The 24,529-nt window shown below is 33.7% G+C and overlaps 5 protein-coding genes across 6 annotated transcripts; 3 read left to right on the top strand and 2 right to left on the bottom strand.

Moving 5' to 3' along the window:
* The first annotated feature begins 547 nt into the window (after nt 1-547).
* On the top strand, nt 548-3,723 carry LOC108215911 (soluble inorganic pyrophosphatase 4). The gene is made up of 9 exons (XM_017388538.2): nt 548-764; nt 1,040-1,183; nt 1,288-1,316; nt 1,738-1,803; nt 1,909-2,016; nt 2,506-2,571; nt 2,641-2,761; nt 2,877-2,958; nt 3,447-3,723. Exons 2-9 carry the CDS (start codon nt 1,048-1,050, stop codon nt 3,487-3,489), a joined length of 651 nt encoding a protein of 216 aa, XP_017244027.1. The 5' UTR covers nt 548-764; nt 1,040-1,047; the 3' UTR covers nt 3,490-3,723.
* Nucleotides 3,724-6,116: 2,393 nt separating this feature from the next.
* Nucleotides 6,117-8,031, bottom strand: LOC108216421 (small ribosomal subunit protein uS8). Its single transcript, XM_017389177.2, has 4 exons — nt 7,912-8,031; nt 6,758-6,906; nt 6,487-6,647; nt 6,117-6,364 (listed from the first exon to the last, which is right to left on the bottom strand). The coding sequence occupies exons 2-4, from the start codon at nt 6,888-6,890 to the stop codon at nt 6,266-6,268; spliced, it is 393 nt and encodes a 130-aa protein (XP_017244666.1). The 5' UTR covers nt 6,891-6,906; nt 7,912-8,031; the 3' UTR covers nt 6,117-6,265.
* A 3,174-nt stretch (nt 8,032-11,205) lies between these two features.
* On the top strand, nt 11,206-12,266 carry LOC108216471 (probable histone H2A.1). The gene is made up of 2 exons (XM_017389236.2): nt 11,206-11,511; nt 11,805-12,266. Exons 1-2 carry the CDS (start codon nt 11,302-11,304, stop codon nt 12,051-12,053), a joined length of 459 nt encoding a protein of 152 aa, XP_017244725.1. The 5' UTR covers nt 11,206-11,301; the 3' UTR covers nt 12,054-12,266.
* A 1,834-nt stretch (nt 12,267-14,100) lies between these two features.
* LOC108215989 (uncharacterized) lies at nt 14,101-17,447 on the bottom strand. Its single transcript, XM_017388634.2, has 2 exons — nt 16,607-17,447; nt 14,101-14,377 (listed from the first exon to the last, which is right to left on the bottom strand). The coding sequence occupies exons 1-2, from the start codon at nt 17,212-17,214 to the stop codon at nt 14,371-14,373; spliced, it is 615 nt and encodes a 204-aa protein (XP_017244123.1). The 5' UTR covers nt 17,215-17,447; the 3' UTR covers nt 14,101-14,370.
* A 3,833-nt stretch (nt 17,448-21,280) lies between these two features.
* On the top strand, nt 21,281-23,491 carry LOC108216165 (actin-depolymerizing factor 1). Of its 2 annotated transcripts, none has more exons than XM_017388853.2 (3): nt 21,281-21,500; nt 22,746-23,011; nt 23,098-23,491. In XM_017388853.2, exons 1-3 carry the CDS (start codon nt 21,498-21,500, stop codon nt 23,246-23,248), a joined length of 420 nt encoding a protein of 139 aa, XP_017244342.1. In that variant the 5' UTR covers nt 21,281-21,497; the 3' UTR covers nt 23,249-23,491. The 2 variants fall into 2 exon arrangements, with proteins under 2 accessions (XP_017244342.1, XP_063948713.1); XM_064092643.1 differs by lacking the exon at nt 21,281-21,500 and adding an exon at nt 22,074-22,177.
* The last annotated feature ends 1,038 nt before the right edge of the window (nt 23,492-24,529 follow it).

Below are 24,529 nucleotides of genomic sequence, written 5' to 3'. Positions count from 1 at the left end.
ATCTCCGATTTAACTGATTAATTCCCGATTAATCCCCTTGGCCACCGATTCGATTTTTAAAATTCGATTAATCTTTATTTATATTTATTAATCGAAGTATATATGATAAATTATTAAAATTAAAATATTATATTACTTTAAATATGAATAATTATAGAGTTTATGAATATAATAAATATATTAGTTACTAAATAGCTAATATTATAATAACTAAATATTAAATAATATTTTAATATTAAAATAAATCCGATTTTCACTCCGATTAATTCCCGATTGCCGATTAATCTCTGAATCGGTAGCTCAACCGATTAGGTCCGATTCCCGATTTCTGTAACACTACTCCACACAAGTGAATATAGTATAATTTTATAACTTATTTTAGAAATAAAATTTTAAAATATTGAATTTTATTAGGAGAAAGAATTTAAAATAAATTAAAAATATATTCTATATAAATAAATTTTAAAATAGGTGACAACTATTCGAAAGAGACAGGAGACAAACGAGCATACTATTATAATAATAAAATTAAATAATAATATCGTGTGTACATACATACGGTTTATATATTCCTTGAAGAACTAAAAAAGAGTAGAGAGCGGGAACGCGTGTATCCTCAGCTTCCTACTCTTCCCTTTTTTACCTCTTAAGCTTCCTTCTTGTCCTATATATACACACACACACTCTCTGTAACTATACTCGCATCACATCCGTCTACTAGATCTGAGAGCTTCTGCTTGTGCCGACGTTTATTTCGACTTCAGGTACACTCTAGCTTTTTATTTTTTTTCTTCATTTCAGATTTGTGTTTGCATCGAATTTGCGCTGTTAAGTAAGCTTTAATGTTTTAGGTTAATAGTTTTGGTTAAAATTTATTCACGGTTGTGCTCACTTTGCTAGATCTGAATTTCAAAATTTAGAAGAAGAAAAAGTAAAAATTACTGTAAAGAGGAAGAAACTAGTAGTGTACTAATGATGAATTTTGTTTGTTAGTTGAGCAATTGGAATGAGTAGTAATAACTATAGCTAATTTGTGCAGCTTGCGAAATGACTCCACCGGTTGAAACTAAGACTATGACTACTGAATCGCTCAAAACCTCACATCCGCCTCTCAACGAAAGGATTCTTTCGTCTATGACTAGGCGATCGGTTGCTGCACATCCTTGGCATGATCTTGAGATAGGTGTGTAGCTTCGGTTAGCTATTTAACTGTCGTCGTTTCCTATTGGCTAGTTTAGTTAGGAGATTATGACGTGTTTATTTAATTTTCGTTATCACTTGTTGCAGGACCTGGAACTCCAGTCATTTTCAATGCTGTAAGTTTACGAGTGACAACTTCATAATTTGCATATGGATTGGAAATTAGTTTAAATGATTGTAGAGTTATTTACCGGGTCTTTTAGGTATACATCCTTCTTATTTAAATCCATTTTATTAAGAGATTGTAACATGTTTTGTTACAATAGGCTGACATTGTACATTATATCTATGATTACAAAAATTTACAGTACTTCGGTCTTGTTTCCTACCTGGTACTAATGTAGATAGATGTAAAATGAGTAATCGCTTGGCCTATTGTATATATGGATCAAGTAATCTATATTCTAGAAATCATGTCTCTTTTTATTGCTTTCTTACAAGTAAACCTCTTAATTTATAGTTCGTTTAAAGGACCATCATGCTATTTTTAAGTCTATCTTACTCCAAGCTTCCTTTCATCAAGCTTTTATTCTGCAGGTGATTGAAATTAGCAAGGGAAGTAAGGTGAAGTATGAGCTTGACAAAAAAACTGGACTTATCAAGGTGATTAAGGCTGCAATAATTTAACTTATGTAAAACAAACATACAAACTGCTTTTCCGGCTTTCGCTAGATATGTATGCTGACTTTCTCAAATTTATATATGCAGGTGGATCGTGTTCTATACTCATCAGTAGTGTACCCTCATAACTATGGTTTTGTTCCCCGAACTCTGTGTGAGGACAATGATCCGATTGATGTATTAGTTATTATGCAGGTAAGTTGTTTAACTTGTATTAAGTATTTAGAGGTTGCTATAATATTCCTAATTTGATAATAAGGTTGTGATTAAAATGGTAAATATAATCTCTTTAAGGGTTTTTTCTAGCTCTGCTGGTCTTCAAACAATTAAAAGCACCTACCATATGGATTAATATGTCGTTTTTAGATTTTGACTTCATAAAGTTCATACTGCAAGTCTGCAATGCTCCTTTTCTAGTCATATCCTGTCTTTGGCCACTAAGGTTCCCTAGTTTGATTGAAAGTAAAAGATTCTTCCTGGCATGGGCACGTTAAAGATTGGATTATCATTTTACTCGTATTCAGTAGACCACTGCTCTGCAAATACTACTGGAGTTAAAGGACTAAGCATTTTTCTGTCATGAAATTTTGTACCTCTTAGTAAATTGTGTTTTATCTCTTGAAATTGTTGCCCAGCCACACTTTTGCTGCTACTGTATTTTTGGCTTTCTTCTTTTGCATTCAGGAACCAATTCTGCCAGGTTGCTTTCTAAGAGCTAAAGCAATCGGCCTTATGCCCATGATTGATCAGGTAACAATTTCTTGACATAACATGTGTGATTCCTTCTTTAAGCGGCTTTTGAATTTGGTTGGAAGACAGGGAGAAAAAGATGATAAGATAATTGCTGTCTGTGCTGATGATCCTGAGTATCGTGACTATAATGACATTAAGGATCTTCCTCCACATCGTTTGGCTGAGATTCGTCGGTTCTTTGAAGACTGTATCCTTTAACTGAAATTTTGTCAAAAATTTATCCTGTGATGGTAGATTTCATAATTTCGGCTATAGTTTCCGCAAGAGTACATTAATAAGAATTTTCTTTAACTAGTCATAAGACAAGAAAAATGAGAACAAAGAAGTTGCAGTTGATGATTTCCTCCCAGCCACAAAAGCCTATGAAGCAGTCCAGCATTCCATGTAAGTGGGAATGTTTTGCAATTCTTTTCTGTTATTAAAGTTTTAGCTGCTTCTAAAAGATGCAAAGCAGCTCGTATTATAAACCTTGTGTCACTGGTCGGCCTACCTATATTACCAGCCTATTTACCACTGTCCACTGTTAATTATTCCCAGAATAAATTGGCAATCTGGGATTGTTCTTTCTGCCAACTTAATTTAAGAAGTACTGTGAATATTTCTCTTTTGGGCTTGCTTTGATAATAAAATAAGAAAAATAATAATTTTAAAATTATAATTATAATGCTGATGAGATGATGATGATGATGATAATGACAATAATAATAATAATAATAAATATTAATATTAACATTAACAACAATAATAAATACTATAACCACCAGTGGTGCTATGTATTGCCAGCCTAACTACCAATATTGGCTAATTGATTATTGGCCTGTTAGTGATTATTGATTTACTGACTTCTCACCATGATCCATCATTACATGCAGGAATCTCTATGCTGATTATATTGTGGAGGGCTTGAGGCGTTAGCTTCTTGCACAAAGTGAAAGCTTAATGGGGGAAAGATGCTGTTCAAGTCCTGGTCATGCTTTCAGTACAATTTGTGAAGCATAACACAAAATAGTTTCACATGTCTGCTTATTTTACTATCTACTACTGTTTAATATGGTTTGGATAATGATGAAAGTCCTCTCAACATCTACTGTTATGAACAACTAATAGTAGTAATGAAATTAGTTAAGGGAATTGACATTTTCCATTTAAGGATTTGCCTTTACAAGTCATGATACAAGGATTTTATAGACTCAATTCATTGCTTCATTTGTTTTATTTCTGAGGCTGCTATGTAAATTTTTCCAACAAACTCCTCTCAGTTTTTATATAGACTTATATATACATTGCAAAGGAAGTTGTAAACGCATAATCATGATCTGGTCTGATTTTATTTTTTTTCCCGAATTCACTGACAAATAATTAAATAACAGTGAGAAGTATTAAAATATAATTTTAGATTCTTGATTTCTTGTAAATTAGGATTGTAAACTAGAAATTAACCTGGTGCAATTCAAAACTGATATCTTCTCTGAATAATAAGTACAGTTTAAAACTTACTATGTGGGCGTTTGGGAACTGGACTTCCGGGCTTAGAGCAAGTCCAACAATGTCCTAGTTAGAGCCCCAAATATAATATAAAATATGATGTCCTAGTGATTTAGGACATGGTTATGTAAGTTCAACTCCAACAATGTGCCTTATTTTCAATATATGTTTAATATTTTATTATTAAAGTCTTCCTTTCATCATTAAAACACAATATAAAGTAGAGAGAGAAAGAGGGTGGATATAAATATTAAAATATTGGATAGGGCAAGGAGAGAGGTGCCCTATTAATAGGGCTTGAAGAGATTGTCCTAGTGATATAAGGCATCACTAGGACACTCTTGGATCAACATTTTTCATCAAGTGCCTTAAATTATAACTTAAGACAAGTTACAGGGCTTCTCTTGGACTTGCTCTTAAAAGCCTGGAAGTCCACTTCCTCTTTTATGCTGTATGTTTGGCAAAACACACTAAGCACTTAAAACATGTAAAAGAAGTTAAGGAAAAAAAGCTACGATATGGAGCTTTTTTTGGACTCCAGCTTTTTTCAAACTTCCTGTCATGCACGGCAGTTCTAAACCAGTGACATTCCGTTACAGTACTTGTTATTTTTGTTTATTTTTTATTCATGTCGTCTCCTTCATATTATCTCATATTTGAGGTGATTGAATATAATTTTTGTATTTAAACTTTTATCTTCAATTTTATGAAATACTCAAATATATTAATATTATATATTAAGTTTATATAAATTTTTAAACACATTTATAAATCACTTAAATATTTAAATGTGAGACATTTTTTTTGTATAATATAAATATTAATCTAATCTAATATTTTCATCAACTTTTTTCAATTTATTTCGTAAATATCAAATAATTATATTACAATATTACGAAACTATACCAGCTTATAAGTTAAGTTATCCAAACACTTAAAAACTTATAAGTCGCGGTATCCAAACACTTATAACAGCTTATAAGTCCAAACCAACTTCTCACTTCTAATCCACTTCTTTACTTTAAGCAATAAGTCACTTTTAAGCTTAGCCAAACAGCCCCTATATCTTCTTTTTCGTAAATAGAGTTCATTCATGATATCTAGCCCTACAACCAACCTAAACCACCTAACACTTCAAAGAAACATCAGACAATAAGAGGGCATCCCCCAACTCAAGAACAGACTTAAGAGATTCAATTTGGTTAGCTAAAGTATTATATAATAATAATTGTAGCAGATGATTAAAAAATGATATTGCTCTAATGCTGTTAGCTGCAATTGCAATTGTTATTTTTCAAAATTTTATTTTTATAATTATTGGAGAAAGATGAGTTGGAAATGCTATGTATGAAGTTGGAAGGGAGATGGGGTGAACTTTTATGGATAATAAGAATTGTTCAACCAACAGGTATAGAAGACAAGTGAGATTGACTGAAAATTTATTGGGGCTAAAAAATTACCACTAGTAGAGTTGAGATGCTCTAAACATTGACCCACTATTAGAACCATTTCTAAATTTCATTTTAAAATTTAAACTAATTAATGAATAAACCTAAACTTTAAAGATTGAGCAGACTCTTCCATTTCTTCCATGCAACAGCTTAGATACGCTGCACTTTTAACATAGTGCAGTTTCACCCTCAAAACGCACTGCAGCATGGTTCTAAGAAAAACTTAGGAAATTTTTAAAAGTCTTGTTCTACTTCTATAATTTCTTCATTTTAATAACAGAAGAAAATAAAAGCAAAAGCCTACCATAAATATTTGGAGTTACTGGGACTCTGTCTAAATGATCCGAACTTGAAAAAATATCAAAATTAAACTAATAAAATTTAATTTTTAAAGTATAAAAAAAGTGAACCTAAACCCAATGGTGTTCAATCTATGCAATTTTGGACACTGTTTCGGTTAATGTTCATCGCTATTGCCACATAAAGATAATTTGACAAATTTAAAAAGATCATGTTGCACTACAAAGAGACTCCACAAGCTATTGATATTTCATTTCCTCTAAGTCACAAACACCTTTGCAACAACCATCTTCCAAACCCATGGGGTAAGGGTACGGTAAACTTCTCAAATATCATCTTTCATAATTTTTAGGGGAAGAAGAAAAGCTGACGACACAACAAAACAAGTACGGAAAAATAGTTCTAAGTACCAAATTTATAAAATGTGAAAATGCTCTCTGTTAAAGGAGCTAAGCCTAGTAAAAGAAACCAAGAACTTTGCCACCAACGTTTTTCCTTCTGGCTTCTTCATGATCCATAATGCCTGCTGACGTAGTTAGGACAATGTATCCAAACTGCATTTGAATTCGGCATGAACAAGCAAGTTTAGTTCATGAAAAATGATAAAATTTCTACCTTCTAATGTTTTTCGTGCATTGTAAACTTGATTCTAAAGAAAGTAGAACTGCAAATTAACCTGTCTTGATGGAAGCAACCTTGCAGTCCAAGGTTCAATTTCCTTCACGCCAACATCAAAACGAGGGCTGATAACACCACATTTGTTCAACCTTCCATTAAGTTCAACCACAATCTTTCCAGATCTATGATCATCAACATATTCAAATTCACCGATGTAACCTGCATCAATATAACAATGCAGACAAACATAAATGACATCACTGGATGGATACAGAGATGAAATTAATATATCGAACTTAAAACAAAGAATCAGAAAGATGAACACCAACCGTGCTTCTGCATGACCATGAGAAATTTAATGACCACTTTGGACGAAGGCCTTATCATAACCTGACGCTTTCCACGCTTCTCTGCGTTAAACATGCTCTTAAGAGCATCATTCAATACACTAACTCTCACCATCTTTCAAATTGAATTTCTGCAAGGAAAACAAATAGAGTTAGACCAGATACAGGAAGCACAGTAAATACTTCTTTAATTGTCAACAAAGGGCCTGCAACCTACTCTACGAACTGCACACCAGTATTTTATCTATTCAATCTGGTTCAGGGCACTCAGAGAACATTAGGAATAGGCCACTCAGAGAACATCAAGGATTAAAATATTTACCAATTCACAGATATGATAAACACAGCATAACACGGAACAAATAAGTATGAGGCGACAATATTTGTATTGTCAACCCAATTAATACCTAAACAGCTAAAATGAATGTCAAACATCAGCTTGCAAAATGATATACTCGACACTCTTTTGTTATCCTATTTTGATACAAGTCAATAGTATGCAACAACTAAGGGGGCATTTGGGTTTGGATCGAAAGAGGGAATGACAATGGGAATGGGTATCCAAAGGGGAGTGTAAATGATGATTTATACTCCAAGTGGGATTAGAGTTCCCGTTCCACGTCACAAAATTGCTAATCCAAACACCAACACATGAGTTTGAGGTTCCGATTCCGTTAACCGACCATGAACCAAAAACCTCCTAAATATCCACATTGGCTATCAACATAATCAAATTTCACAATTTTAGCCGCAAATCATCGATACATGAGTTCCTGTTTCCGCAAGCCCAGGGACACTGACCTTAATTCACACTACAGTATCCCAAAACTGCTTATAGCACCCAGCTTACAATTTTTCCTAACTATTAAATCCTTAACAGCTTTACACTTGCAAATTAAAAAATATCATGAATTGACATGATGTATTGTACAGCTACACAAAATTATACGCAAAATTGTAATGAAAAGTATAAAATCCTGCAAATTAGATCCATAAGTAAAGTGAAAGTAGATCAACACATACATGTGAGTGAATAGTATACATAGATACACACATAAGAGCAAATGAGTATAGAGTAAAATACATATATGTGAGCAATTCGCTTATAAGCTGACAATTTATTGCGTACAACTGACCTTGATTTTCTCTCCAAACAATGGCAGCCGGCGTCTCTGCTCAAGTATGGAGACGAAGCAGCTAGGGTTTTGGTAATGAGACAGTGATCTGGGCCCTTTGCTTCTGCTTAAATAAAAAGGGTGCTTAAAATTTGGGCTTTTTAATTTTGGGCTCTTTCGCATGCCCCGCAGATTTTTCATTTTATCGTGTTTATATTTATTTATTGTTTTATTATCAGTTGCGTTTAAGCTTATAAATAGTGATATATCCTTAGATAAAAAGTGAATTTTAATGTTAAGAATTAAAAATATAGTCATTATCTTGAAAATATCGAAACATCTTCGAAAAAATATAATGGTCGACTATATTGATTGGCTAAATTGTTTATATAACTTTTTTCATACCAGTATAATTATCAATAATTATGCTGGTGTAAAATTATATCTAAAGATTCACTCGGTTAGGCAAATGTAGTCAACCAAATACGGTTGACTATATTTTTTGCCAAAGAGATTGAGGGGTGGAGTTGTGTAATTTCTAAATAATTTTCATAAGTGTTATCAAGACGTCACATAGAAAATTTTAGCTAAGGACTTTTGTGGTCGGAGATGCTCTCATATTCCAACCATCACACCCTTTCCCTTCTGTATAATTTTAGTTAAGCTCTTGTGAGTGACTAGTCAAATTTCTGTATGTTTGTAAGAAAACTTGTAGAAGATTACACATCATCTATTATTGTATTAAAGTGATATATTCTATTTATAACAATCTAATATATTATAACAACATACCATTTTCAAATTATTGCCAATCAATATATCCGATATCATCAAAGCACAATATTTACAGATTCAACAAATTTATATAATATCGTACGGGTCTCATTTAGCAAACCTTTATAACCCAACTCTGATACCCCAGCTCGCGATAGTAATGCTTGTCTTTCTCTGATTTGACGAACAAAGACTTCTTCCAGTTATGTTCATGTTCATATTCGTTTGTTGTTATTTTTCCAAGTCTATAACTTCGTGTAATTTTTGGTGTGGAATTTTTATATTACTTCTTTGATGTACGAAAGAGGGGATGTGCACATTAAAAGATTGGTTGGTTTTTTGTACTTAAGTGAAAAAATTCGCAGAGATTTGAAGTTGATTCAATTGTTTTGTTTTTGTATTTATTGGAGTTTCAACTTCAGATCACCTTGAAGTCTAAAAAACAAATTTTTTTATGCTAATATATGAATTCGGAATGGTGAAGATCAGATTTATAATTCACAATGACGGAGTTGAGATCACAAGTCACAACTATGAAATTTAACTTCCTATGATGAGTCGATTAAGATAAAACATTTTTGATCGAAAACATGTTTTTGCTTTATTTCTTAAATTTAAAAAGATATGTTTTTCAATAGATTATTATATTAAATATATATCAACAAAAATATCAAAAAAGACTTCAAAGACAACAATTTTTTTTTCTTTGTGTTTTTATTTGTTTAATATTTTAATTGTTGCTTGTATTTAAGTTTATAATCTGCTTTGGTAAAATTCATTATGTATTTTGGAATGAGGCTTATGTGAGAATTTATTTTATTGTGTTAGAATTGTTTCGCCATATGAGACTAAACAATTTTCAATATAATATTATAAACCTAAATTATGTGGAGACCGTATTTTTTTGGAGTATTAGAGACCCTCATCCTGACCCTCCATTTTATTTTAATCTAACGACTCTCATAATTAACATTTATAATAAAAAAAAGTTCCTCCAGAGTATGCATCTATATATGTATAAAATCTATACGTCATATAACTTCTTATGTAACAATTAATTTGTGACTGCAACGCTAGTTTAGGGGACGATTCTTCCGATAAACCAATTGGAGATTTATGTATATCGAACTGATGTCCCCTAGTTCTATTTCTTGCAGTTGTTCCTTGATTTAGCAAATCCGAAAAAATAACATGGTCAAACACAATTCTCAATCAGAAGTACTGCTTTTGCAGTTTCCTAAAACACAATATCACAATCACGGCTGCAAAAAGAGAGAGAAAAGAATCATGGCTGAAAAGAATTCAAATAATATAGTACAACACAATACAACATTAATCAACTAAACAACCAACTTACAAGCGACGAAAATATATTACACACTCAATAGTAAAGCACGCATCTAGCCAAGTTTAAAACAAGAACAAAATTAAACAATTGAAAAAATCAAAGATTAATTCTGATTTGGGATGAGACAAATTTGAACTCATGACGCGCCGTTTGCCGATGATGCAACCTTTGTAGCTTGTTCCTCGATTTATCGATTAGTTGTTCTGTACTATATTTAATTAATTAAATTTTAAATAAGATCCAAGTGTCGTTCACGAGTCATGTTGGATTATATTTTGATTTAAAAGTATAAGCTGTGGTCTGCAAATACTTTACATTAGACTCCAGAGAGCCCAACTTTTATATTATAATATATTTTAAGATCTGTTATTTCAAACAATTCATTATTATGAATTTTTATCGATGAAAGACTTATCATCTAGATTTTAATGTGAAAATATGAGATATTGATGTCTATCATGTCGAAAGTATTTCATTTCAGATTTTGATATTCCAAAAAACCAATAATATGATATTAAAATTAATAGTTTATAATAATAATATTATTGAAAAAAATATGACACACGATCAGATTATACTTAAAAAGAATTTAAATGGTGCAGTGACCAAAAATATTTATTACACAATCAAGTTGCAACAATTGATCTTAAAGTTATTTATGGAGACAATTTAAATCTACTAGAAGTGGGGAAGATAGCTGAGGACTGTAAACGAGTTCTCCAAATTATGCATAGAGTATCTACTTGTTTCATCGGGAAAAATGCTAACAAGATAGCTTATGATATGGTTAAATCTCCGAGTTCAGCAAATTCCGATATTATTTTCACGTCTCCTTATACGTGTTTGTGGAAGGCCTCTCTTTTTATCTTTCTTGATGAATGCATCTTCCACTTAGGAAAAAAAAATTCATAGACATTTAAGGGTTCAATTAAGGTAATTGGGCTTACTAGCTAGTTTGACTGACTTCGTACTCTAACATCAGAATAAGCCCAATTTGTTCCAAAAAAGGAAAAAAAAAACACTCTTCCACGTGTGTACTCTTTATAGGGTAATATGAGAGCACACGGATCGCTGGCAGGACGACGACTATCCGTTGATTAAATATAATCCAACGGCGGACACAAGATATCACAAATAATTATCCAAATGACGGGTGGGTAGACCCCCATATAAAAGCGACAGCCGAGGCATGTAATTTCCACGCTTCATTAACAGCATCTTTCTCCTCCTCAACAATATACCTATACATACATTATCTGTATCTATATTATTTTCTCTAGATTCCGGCAATGGAAGGAGGTGGAAAACTGAAGAAAGGTGCCGCCGGCAGAAAAGGCGACGGTCCAAGGAAGAAGTCCGTCACTCGCTCCGTCAAGGCCGGTCTTCAATTTCCGGTCGGTCGAATCGGTCGCTACCTTAAGAAAGGCCGTTATGCTAAGCGCGTCGGTACCGGAGCTCCGGTCTACCTTGCCGCCGTTCTCGAGTACCTTGCCGCAGAGGTATACCTATTTTCACTCTCTAGATACCGGTTTTTGTTTTATATCACGTGCATTTAGGGCTTTTATGCTGAGATTATTCAGTTATAATTGATCGAATGATGTTTATTGAACTTTTTGCATGATTTGATTTTATGTTGTTCAATTGAAGTTGTGTGCCCTAGATTCAATGCAGTTAATTCAATTTTGGGGAAAAGTTGAAATGATAATTGATTCATGATATTTAATTTGAATTGAATTGCTAGATTGTGTGCAATGCATTTGGTATTGATGATGAAGTGTTTGTAATTGGTTAGGTTTTGGAGTTGGCTGGAAATGCAGCAAGAGATAACAAGAAGTCGAGGATAATACCGAGACATTTGCTGCTTGCAATCAGGAATGATGAGGAGCTAGGGAAGCTTCTAGCTGGTGTTACCATTGCTCATGGTGGTGTGCTTCCCAACATTAATCCGGTTCTGTTACCTAAGAAGTCTGAAAAGGCAGCAGCTGCAAAAGAGCCTACCAAGTCTCCGTCCAAAGCTGCTAAATCGCCAAAGAAAGCTTAACTGATTCACCTGTTAGTAGAAGAGCAAAGCATAGATTGCTTCTTTATGATCAGTCTTTTGTATGTAATTTTCTGTTATTGGGTTCTTTTACTTGGTTAGGGTTATTGTAATTTCTCTAGTTCTCTGAAGTTGTTAACATCTTTACTTTTGGATGAAATGATATCTGAACCATTCTAATCATCAGGCATTGCTCAAGCAAAATGTTTATTCTTCTGTTCTTGGTATTATTTTATTTTCAGTATGCATTATGTTTCTTATATTCTCTTTTCATGAGAAAATTGTGATTAATTTTTGTTTTGAAGCAAACATTTTTGTATGCATAAACAGTGGCACTGTGGACAACCAAAATGTTTATACTGAATCCTATTTGCTGGTGTAGTACTTTCCCATTTGCTTCATTCTACATTGTGTATTCTCTCAGGCCTCAGCAATGTTTTCTGTGGAAATTTATATAATCAACTTGTTCCCTCTTTCATTTTCAAACTAACCAGCTCAGAAAGAAGCATTTATGTCCTTGTTTCTTGAAGTTTATCTAAGAGAACCTGAGTTGTCCAAGCATGAATGTTCCTCATGTCTAAAGTTTGATTTAGGGAATGATAGTTGTCTATGCCTCTATGGTGTTCGAATCTCCCTTGACATGAAGTGAACTCTGGTGAATGAACTTATGAACATGTAGAAATTTGTCGGAACTTGTTGCAGATATGCCAAGGGAACAAAATATTAGTACTTGTTTCGTAGTATCAAACAGCAGTAATGAATTACTCATAGCCATCTTGATCTGTAATTAACTGCAACGAGGGGATGTCGAGGGGGGATAGTGACTAGAGTGAAGTGATAACTGTATTTGAAGGTGCGGCTGAATCACCTCTTTCTCAAGGAGAGCTAATGTTTGTTGGGTATTTTGGTTTGAAATTGTTTCACCACCCAAAGAGAAGGGGCTGCAAAGAAGGGAGGTACGTTCTTGGAGATGAAAGTCTTCTTTCATCAGGGTGAAATAAGATCTTGCTCGTGAAATTATTCTCCTGGGTCGGAACAAGTTGATAGGATCCCTTTTTACGTCCCCATAAGTGGCAATAAGGCGAAAAATGGTAAGAGAGGGATGTTTCCGCCATTGTTAACATATTGAGCTTGTCTTAATGTCCAAGTACAAATAAAATTATAATATTAATGTTGCTATACCCTTGTTAGTTGTTACAGGTCCAAACATGCAATGCCTATTCTTTTCTGGTAAGCTGATAATTCCAGGGAGGCTGTAACAATTTTCCGTCTTCAACCCTTTTATAAACAATCTTCACAACTTTCTTCTTGTAAAGTAAATGTATAATCCAAGTCAATGTAATTATCTACATTGTGTCCGTAATTCATTTATTTGCTCAAAGCACTTTGAAATCATATATTTAAGCGTTCCATCCGGCCTGCCTTTTTCTTTCTCCCCCACACCTACATTTTGATCACACCAAATTGTTTTTCAGCTTCTTCCAAGTTCATAGATTTTCATCGTTCATAGCAAATCAAATCAGCAAGAAATGGAGCTTAAGGCCGAAAAAGTAGATTTAAAGTGTTAAACCTGGATCACCCCAAGATTAAATATCAAATAGAGGCATGATAAATTCTAGTAGCATTATTAGGAATCTTCTTGCCTCAGCACAACAAATATGGAGCAACGCATTGTGCAATAACTAGACTGTTGGGTGACAGGTTTTTGCCTGGGGAAGTTGGCTAGGCCAAGGTACCGGGTCATGACCAGATTTATCGATTCAAATCTCGATTAATCAAGAAGATCATTACGGCACCGCTTCTTGGCCAAATTGTTAGTCATGACTAAAAAAATGAAGAAAAAAGGATGACTGAAATATATCACTGATTTGTGAAAAGCAGGCTAAAATTTTCCGATAACTTGGAATGCCACTCAATACCACCAATATTGGGTTTGCAATGCCCTAAAATAACAGGGACTCAGCCGTCTATTTATTAGGATGACCATTATGAGAGAACACATACATCTTGACCAAAAAGCTAGTAAAAACTAACTAAAAAAGGATGATGATGAAGATGATCAAAGTCAATCACTGCTTAGTGAAAAGCACTGCTACAATTTCTCATATTATACAAGCCCTAGGGCTGCCTTATATTTCAAAAGGAAATACGAAACTCTAAAGTTGTGCTGTTTCATAACAGTTTGTACTGATAGCAGCAACCAAAAGATTAAACAACAAACTCCATCTCTGCAGGAGGCTGAGCTGCTAATTGCAGATTTGAAATTGACTGTCTTCAGCAACAACGTTCCCATTGTGCTAACTGTGAGTAAAGCTCGTATTTAGAACCTATTAATTCATAAGAGACAAAAACATATTTAGATAGCAGAATACTAAAATTGGTAAATCTATAAACCAAAACTGCAAAGATAAAAAACCACTAAATCTGTTAGAGGTGACAGAAATATACTAACTGCTCATGTAATCTATTCGCTTCAAAACATTCAAAGCACAAAACAGACATCAGTATTTGGGAAGTTCGATAACAACAAGAACAAGATAGACATCAGCATTTGGTAAGGTAGATTACAACAATATAGTCGTCATCCTAGCCGCGTACAAAATATCAGAGTATCCAGGGGGCTATAATGACTTGAGTATCTTTTCTACTATATTAGAGGCAGAAATCAATTTTGGCTCCTCAGAAGCGACATAGCAAAAATATGGGAAGAACATTAATATACGGAATGAGCCGAAATTACCAAGGAAAGAATGACGATAAGAGAAAATACATTAGTTGCATATCCAAAAATAGTAGATGGATAGCAAGCAATCCGACAATATATTGAAGGCTTGAGAAATTACTCCTAACTTAGGGCATGTTTGTTTCGAGAAATTATAATCCCGCCATTGCTACCTTAATTTTCACCTAAATATAAAGGACTATATAATTCAGAAAATTAGTTTTCAATTCACTAGGCATTAAAATCCCACGGATATGTACTGAAAAGATGATCAAAATGTGGATCAATGAGATAATGTTTATTCAAATTTAAGATGAATTAGGTAAAAGTCTTTAGATTATAATCCTATGAAACAAACATGACCTTGAAGTCTTACCAACTCCACCACGTCATTCCTGATATAAATTTGATTGCAGGGGCAGAGAGCACATCAGACCTCAGCTAGTAACAAACAGCAAACTATATGATCTTTGTACAGGACCAACAAAACATCCCCGGTATGTCCAAAAAAGAAAGAAAGAATAGTCTAATACACATTCAGACATTAATCTAACCAATATTAGAATCTCAGTTTATATCATACATGATCTTAAAGGGATATAAATAATGACAATTTCCTTTTTGAGAGATTCAAGAAATAAGAATTCAAGTGAAGCTGGAGAAGTCAAAAAACCCTTCCTACTACCATTTCCATGCTGAAAAGCATAAACGTAAAATACTCTTATAGTATTTTTTTCCCAATTAAATATTAATGCAATTCTATACTACACATATCCTGGTTATCTAAAATCAGGCAGGAGACTGGAAATACTCAACTAATACTATGGTATACATTGAGAATAATCAAGAAAAGGAACAGAGTCAACACAGTACCTGTTTCATTCAAGGCCCAATTTTCATTTTGAGGAAAATAAAATCTCACGTCGAGTTTACGTAAGAATTCAGATATCTGTGTTTGTATATGATCGGAATAAAATTCCTAGCCGCTGCTACTGCTCTAAGATCGTGCAAATGTATACGTACTGGTCATGTTTCACCTCAAAAAACATGGACTAAAAAACCTTGATTGTAAACAAGCCATCCTAATTATAGACACTTCTCGTTACTTGTGCCAACTGATCAATCCGGTTCATGTATATTGAGACAAATAATTTTCCGCTTGTTAATCATCTTATATTAGTAGATAAAACACACTTGAATAGCTTCCCATATATTTGGATAGATTATAATAATATTACATATGTTAAGAAAATGTGTTGTACAGATATGTATTCCAATAGTATACGATTACAATATGAAAGTATGGGCTATTATTATTTTTGTTTATAGAATTATAAACATGCAACAAAAAATCTGTAAGAATAAATCAACATATCTTTCCTGGAACATTAGGTACCAACTAAATTAAGTACTTAGTTTGTTTATAATCCTAAAATTATTAATCGACTGAACCAACACAAGTTATGTTCCTGATCAACCAACACCTTGAGCCTAGTTCAAAATATACATACTTCCTCTTGCAGCAAAATATGCGTGAGCAAGAACATAATATTACACATGAAGCATTCACATACATCATTGCTAACCTACATTTATCAGCTCTATAACTTATATATCACATCCTCAAATTCCATTTCGCAAAAATACATATAACAGCACAATCAACTAACATATTTATATATGAATACAACATATATTTCAGTTCTTGCAGCAAATAATGATTACACTATGCAAAGCAACCCTCATTTATAGCAGCTTATGAACCAAAACTAAAGCAATGTATAAACAATTATCATCAAACTCCAAAGTCACAAACAAAGCATTATATATAAACCTTGGTGAGGCGGCGGTTATATTCCGATGAAGAATGCGACTAGTACTCGAATCACCCTGGTCAATAAGTTCCTTCAACCCTCCCAAATTAACCACTTTCTCCTCCTTCTCCCCACCACTCTTTCCCCCCTCCTTGGCACCGTCACTCGGCTTCTTCCCCACCATCCTCTCAAAATAATTCCCATATATATACTCCGGCGTGTACCCATTCTCCTCATCAAACAACATAATATGCCCATGCCACTCCCAAACCCGATAATCGGAGCCCTTCTCCTCATGAAACCCGACACAAATATGATGCTCCCCAATCGTAACCGCCTGGCCCGAATTAGGCTTCAAACACTCGGTCTTATTACTCAAAATGGTCTTAATTATGTCTTTCTCCAGCTTGGCCTCTTCTTTGGCCAGCTGGGTTTTGTTGGAATCATCGGAATCGTCATCCTCGTCATCATCGGAGAGATTGAGAGAGTCGAGGAGGAGATCTTCGAGGGTTTGATTGAGAAAAGGGGAGGGCTGTTGAAGTGGGTTGTGTGGGCGGACTTGGAGACGGCCCATTAGGGTTTGGAGGAGCAAGCTGTCGAAATTTGGGGTGGTGTTTGAGGAACTCATTGAGTTAAATCGGATTGAATTGAGTTGACTCGCAGATTGTTGGGTTGAGATTGAAGTGAAGACTTTTTAGGGTTTTAGAGATAGGGGGATAAAGGTGAGGAAGGGTTTATGTTTTACAAGAAACATGGATGTGTACGAGATGGTGGTAGTTTTTATTGTTACTGTGGTCTGAGGGCGGATTTAACTGAGCGGTTTTAGGATGGGTAAATTTTATACACGTCAGAGAGGTAAATTATACGTTGTTGGTCTCTCCGTCTCTTTTTAGTTTGTGTCGATCAAATTGACCAAAGTTTAACGGAAATTTATTAAAATTTTATCAAGTGAAAAAATAAAAAAAAATATGTTACCGTAAATAAATTTTAACCTATTTTAAGATGTAATTTTCAGTTTTTTAAATTAATGAAAGAATAAGTTATAATCTTTGGTCAAAACTTAGTCAATTTGACCAACAAAAATAAAAATGTGACAACTAAAAAGAGACGGAGAGAGTATTAAAATTAAGAAATAATAATATTTGAAGAAGGATGAAAAAACCTACTCCCAAGTCCCACGTTATTATTTTGAACATGTATAATAGTGTTTTTGAAAATAATGCGCTTTAGATATGGTAAAACAAGTCCGATAATGTGTTAACAAGTGTTTTATAAATATAATAAAAAATATCCCAGCTATTTATGATGTTTTTAATATATATGAAATTTAATAACATCTTTTATAATTGTACCCTAATAATAAAATAATAAAGATTTGTATTAGTATGAAAAATGAGATGAGCGAAATTTGTTGAAATAGAGGGTGACTATTTATTTTAGTGATAAAAATAATTTAAGACATGCCTAGTTGTGTTTGGAAGATTGTCATACGTTGGATTTTATTGTTTTAAGGTATCATTTGTAGCACTCATTTGTTTCAAATACCTCAAATTTTGATTTAAAATATCATATGTACTCAGATCTAAGACACAATTAGGACATTGCTGAAGTACTCGTTCTTTCTGAGTATTTAAATTTTAGTTGAGGGTATCATTTTAGACATTATTGGACTTGTTCTTAGAGCAAGTCTAACAATATCCTAACAAGTGTCGCGTAAATATATGAAAAGATATGTCTTATTGCTTGAGGACAATACTTTGGTATATGAACTCTAACAAGATGTCTTGTAGTTGTGCTTTATCGTTAAAAAAGTAAATTTCACTTTGCACCCAATATTTTAGGATGATTTTCCGATTTGGTCTCATTATATAAAACATTGCATCTTGTACTTCAAATTTCCAGTCTCTCACGTTTTGCACCCAATTAACATTTTTCCATTCAAAGCCATACTAACCTTAACAGAGTAAAGGGTATAATTGAACATACAAAATTAGGCAAAGACCGAGGGTTGAGATGCGAATTAATATACTTCTCCAAATCAGGATTGAGATACTCAAAAACAAGCTAAAGACCGAGTTTCTTATTGTTGTTTTGACCCTTGACATCGTAATTAGAGGCAAAATTATTCTACCTACATGTTTTACAAAAAGAAGTCGAACAATGCAGAGAGAATGAGAGAGCATCTAGAGTAACAATATCTCGCGCAAAGTGGTTGGAAGCACGTGTTTTTCATCAATTTCCATTCTAGTCTTCTTTAAGACAATTAACAGTCTAATGGCCTTGTCTTTGATTTTGTATACCTTTTCATATGTCTATTCCTTGTTCTTTCGAGTTTCTCGTATTTGTTCGCTATTTTGATCGATTATGATACAAATTCAGTCTGTTTGTTTATGTAAGAGTGGTGTGGGAGAGAGAGGCTCTATATGTACAATATAGGATGTGAAATCTTTGCACCAATATCAACAACTCCAATCTTCAACCCATTAATCAGATAGAATCTCAGCCTGTATATTAAAATTGGAATTGACAAGATGTGAACAAACTCGCATTATAGTGAAATGTTAGATTTTAATTCGAGTATGCTTTCAATTTGTGGGTCTTCATAGATGTAAACAACCTCACATACATAAATGTTAAGTTATAATATGCTTTTTTTAAAATAATTTCTCAAAAAAATTGCAAAAATACTAACTTTTTTAAAAATATTTGTAAAAATACGATCTGCAACTAGATGCAGCTTCTGTTAATTGGCCCCACAGGGGTTGCAAATATGGTTGGAGCATGGTTGCAACGAGTTGCATACAGTATTTTTGCAAATATTTTCAAAAGTCTAGTATTTCTGCAAACTATTTAAAAATGATGTAATATTTTTGCAAAAGTAATTTTGGACTTCTGTATTTATAAGAAAACCCCAAATAAATATTAATAATAAAATTAGAGGAATAAATGGCTAACAAATTGGCAAACACTATGAATCGGTATGAGGTAGGGATGGCAACGGGTCGGATCGGTTCGGATATCTGTGATATCCAAACCCGAACCCGAAAATTTTCACCAAACCCGAACCCGATCCGAACCCGTTTGGATTTGAAAAACAAAACCTGAACCCGATCCAACGGATTTCGGATCGGGTTCGGGTTTTATCCAAACCCGAATTTCTGCACGACTGCGACCACGGAGCTCCGACCAGTCCACGAGCTCCGACCAGGGGCGACGCGCGGCACCGTGGTGGGGCTGGGTTCGGTAAACCGAGTTGGTGTTTTGATGATGGGTGTTCAAGGAGTGAAGAACGAATATAGTGTAAGTGGGGATTGTTTTGAGTGATGGTTGAGTATTGTTTTGTTGGTTCGATTGTTTGTGGTAGGGGCTGAAGTTTTGAGCAGGTGAGGGGAAAGTTCAAAGATATGTTAGAAATCGGCAAGTGGGTGTTTTGCAGCTATTTGGGGGTGGGATTGTGGCGATGATAACTGAAGGCAGCGATTAGCCGCGGAAGTAGTAATTGCAGGATTAGTTGAAAATAAGGTATGTCGTCATGAGTCATGACTCATGAGTTCCACTATTGTATTTAGTAATTAGTAATTTATTATAATATATGTTATTAAATAATAACTTTAAATTGAAATTATTAGTATTTATATATATTAGGGACCAAAAAATTATATACAAGATATATGATATATAGTTTATAATATATATTATTCGGATTTTTTTTTCGGGTTTCGGGTTTGGATCGGATTTGGATTTCGGGTCGGGTTTCGATACGGAATACCCAATATCCAAATCCAAATCCAAACTCGTTCGGGTTTAAAAATTAAATCCAAATCCAAATCTAAATCCAAAATATCGGGTTCGGTAAAATCCATTCGGGCCGAAACGGTCGGATATCTATTCGGATCGGTCTTTTCTGCCATCCAGGTGGTCACCAGAGAGTCAATGAGTTGAAAGGAGAGGCTAGCGTTAGTTGGACGCACCGAGAGAATCTTGGTGGGCCCAGGCCCAGTACCATAACATTTTTCATGTCTATCCTTTAACTAATGGCGAAAAGTGATGAGACCAGAGGCCCAGAGGATAGATATCGGAAAATTTGCTTTGCTCCTATCTCTAAAGTTGGTAAAAATATTGTCAACCATCCATCCATTTAAATTGTATATATACAATTTTCTGGTTTATGTATAAACCATAAAGTGTGTTGAACTTGAAGACAATATATTATTGTAAGTTTTCCTTTTGTGCCCGTATATAAATAAAGTTTGATCGATGTGTAAAGATAATCTTAGAAGGTAAAGAAAAAAATTAACATGCATAAATCCGTATAGTCATGCTTTCACAAAAATATAATTTTAGAATTTCAAGTTTATCATTAAAAATATATTTGAATTGTTTATGAAAATGACAGTCGAATTGAAGATTAAAAATACGAGACATGAGTTATTGGATTGTTCATAATCCACATAATCCAGGATGAGTGATCATAAATCAAATAATTTTTAGTCAATTATTTATGATTCAACTAATTAGTATTTACAATTTTACGTATGTTTTTATCAACATATATTACTTTAATACGTCAAAATGAAGAAGCGTACATGAAATATTTAAATTAGAAAATAATATAAATTATATTGAAAAATTGGCTCGAAAAAGATAAAAGAAATAAAAAAAAAGATGTGTGCAATGCGTTTTGAATGCGAGTCCAAAGCAATTAGCAGACGTGGTGTCACGCTCCAGGGAAGGAATTTATAATACGTGTATATGTATCGTGTATGTGCGCACAGACTCGTACAAACTCCACAAAGCTTTAAAGCCACCGCCACCCCATAGCTGCTAATAAACATCCCCAACACACTCTCTCTCTCTCTCTCTCTCTCTCTCTCTCTCGTCTCTCTCGCTCGCACGCGGCGCATCTCCGAAATGGTGAGTCTTCTATATTTTTTGTCGTAGCATCTGTTGTTGCCTCTACTCAGATTTTAACAACTTATTATATGTCATGATTTATTCCGTCTCCCCGTTTAAGTTGTTTGTTTTTTTACTTATCACGTCCATTCCTCCCCCTCTGTCGCTTGCATAGATTGTATTTTTGTAATTGCTTTATCTTTTGCTGTTGTTCTTCTATTTAATCTAATAGATACTCCCTCGGTTCGTTTCTATTGTTAATAGTTGGGAGAGAAAGGCTTTTCTATAGTCTCATATATTATTTTAAATTTTGTGATTTTGAAAAAATATTAATGTTTAAATTTTTATTCAAGAAAAGGAAATTTGAAAAATAAGTCACGGAACTAGACTTTATATCCGTGTTAAAATGTGTTGAAGTGCAAAAAGAAAACGTTAATAAATGGATGAGACGGTGCGTCGGTGATGGAGGGAGTGTAATTTAGTATAAGTTGTTTGAAATTAAAACTTTTTCCAGTGTTTATTACCCAATTATATGATATATGATGATGTCAGTAATTAGTTTTAGATGTTTATCCCCAGTAATTTGTAACTTCTTTACATATTTCTAGTAGGACCATTATGCTTGAGAGCACATATAATTTCGCAATGATTGTGAATATAGCAGCTTACTGATCCCAACATACCTTATGTAAGGCCAGGTGCACTGCTCTGGGAAATGTAGGATATCTTTAAAATTTACTATGTAGATTCTAATGTGAAAGGGATCATAGTTTTAGTTCACAAAGCTACAAAGGGACAAGTATATATTTAAAGATAAGTATAAAAAGTTCATATATCGTTCAGAGGAGTCAATTGAATCGACCCCTCTGCTCCTATGGTAGCTACGCAACTGCTTACCCCTACTAGAGTAGAGAGGCTGATCTTGTGAAGTATGATGTTTTTTGGCTTGACTGAAACTTTAGCATTGTCAGATAATGTATCTAGCACGAATCACATATGATAGTCCCTTGATTGTTTACACTACTCTAGTACAGAGTACAGAGATCCTTTATCCGTTTGCTGCATATTGTATGCATATGTTAATTGACTTGGGCATGTCTCATTGCGCTTGCATAGGCTTAGTTTATTATGAAGTTACTCAGATGCAATTTTTCCTCTTTGATTAAATTCTCTAATGAAGTGTGTAGACAAGAAACGTTACGTATGTGATCATTTAATTTGTAAAAGAATATTGGTTATGAATCTGTTGTTGCCATCACTTCACAGGCCAATGCAGCATCTGGGATGGCTGTGCACGATGACTGCAAGCTAAGGTTTTTGGAACTAAAGGCCAAACGAACCCATCGGTTTGTTGTTTTTAAGATTGAGGAGAAACAAAAGCAAGTTGTTGTGGAGAAGGTTGGTGAGCCAACTGAAAGTTATGATGATTTTGCCGCAAGTCTTCCTGCCGACGAGTGTCGTTATGCTGTATACGACTTTGATTTTGTAACGGCAGAGAACTGTCAGAAGAGCAGGATATTCTTTATTGCCTGGTAAATTTACACTTGCTATAAATAGAACTGCACTTCTTTTCATCAATTATCACTAACACATTAATAATATGGTTTCTGCTGTAAAGGTGTCCTGACACTGCCCGTGTGCGAAGCAAGATGATCTATGCTAGCTCGAAGGAGAGGTTCAAGAGGGAGCTTGATGGAATTCAGGTGGAGTTGCAAGCTACTGATCCTACTGAGATGGATATTGAGGTCATTAGAAGTCGTGCTAATTGAAGTTGGACTTCAAACATATTATACATCACCTTGCTGTGACGAGTTCCTCAATTCAACTTCATTAGCTAAGTGAAGTTTAATATTTCTGACCTTATTGGTTGGTGTATTCGGCTTCCAAATGATAAGCTTGCCAAGAATTTCTCCTTTTTCTTTAAATTTTTTGAATCATACTTGGTATTGACTAGTTTGTAATGTTATTTGTTATTTCTGGATTTTATGATTGGACTTCGGAGTTATATTTCCCGTCTGCAGGCTAACATGTACTCCCTCCGTCCCACCCATTTCTTATCGAATGGGTTGGGCACGGAGGTTAAGAAATATGTATAAAGTAGTGGAAAAGAGGAAGAAAAGTGGGTAAAGTGTTGGGACCCATTGATTGTTAATATATAAAAAGAAGATAGTGGAGTAAAAGTAGTACTCCCTCTGTATCAAAAAACATTTCCTGTTTTGACTTTTTGCACTGTTTATTGTAATCAATTGACTACTAATTTATACATAATTTATAAGATAAAATATAGTCATGAGTGATCTTGTTTGATTCGTATTTATGAGTACTTTAATACAGTGAAATTTTTATATTTAATACTAATGCGAAATTAAAAATATTAAAGATAAAAAATGTGTGTTGGCAAACGCGCACATGATTAACAGGAAAAGTATTAAGAGACGGAGGGAGTATGAAAAGGAAAGAAAAGTGGAGAAGTGGTGGGACCCATTGACTATTTTTGGTAAGTTTTGAAATATAAAGAATTGAATGGGACACTCCAAAAAGGAAAGTGTAAAGAAATGGGTGGGACGGAGGGAGTACTAGTTACAACTTGTGGGGTTGATATCGCTTCTTTTTATGAAAGTTCTGTCATACTAGTCTGAATTTGCATTTTCCTGATCATTCTCTACTTTAAAGTTTAGTGTTAGGATTTTTGCTAGTCATAGTGTAAATTAGAAGTTTACATTTACTATAAACTACTCCTTTCATCTCTCTTGTCTTTTTAAGGTTTTGTTTTTTAATCACTTGACACGTATTTTAGGTGCTTATAAAGTATATGTTCACAATTTTTAAAAAAAATAAATTCTTGTTCTGTATAAAAATTTAAACATTAAATTTTTATTTAAAAGAAAAAAGTTTGAATAATTAATCAAACTATATTTTATAAGAATTTTAAAATGAATTAAACTAAAATCCTCTCGTATGAAAGAAGTCATACTAGTCATTCTAATTCACTAATATCAATTTCATTCGAAGTCATTAATATTACATGAAAATAGTTCTGATACGATTAT

Source organism: Daucus carota, chromosome 4, assembly GCF_001625215.2.
Source record: "Daucus carota subsp. sativus chromosome 4, DH1 v3.0, whole genome shotgun sequence".
Classification (NCBI taxonomy): Eukaryota; Viridiplantae; Streptophyta; class Magnoliopsida; order Apiales; family Apiaceae; genus Daucus; species Daucus carota.
The sequence above is the reverse complement of the archived record's forward strand: the minus strand, read 5'-3'. Positions and strand labels throughout refer to the sequence as shown.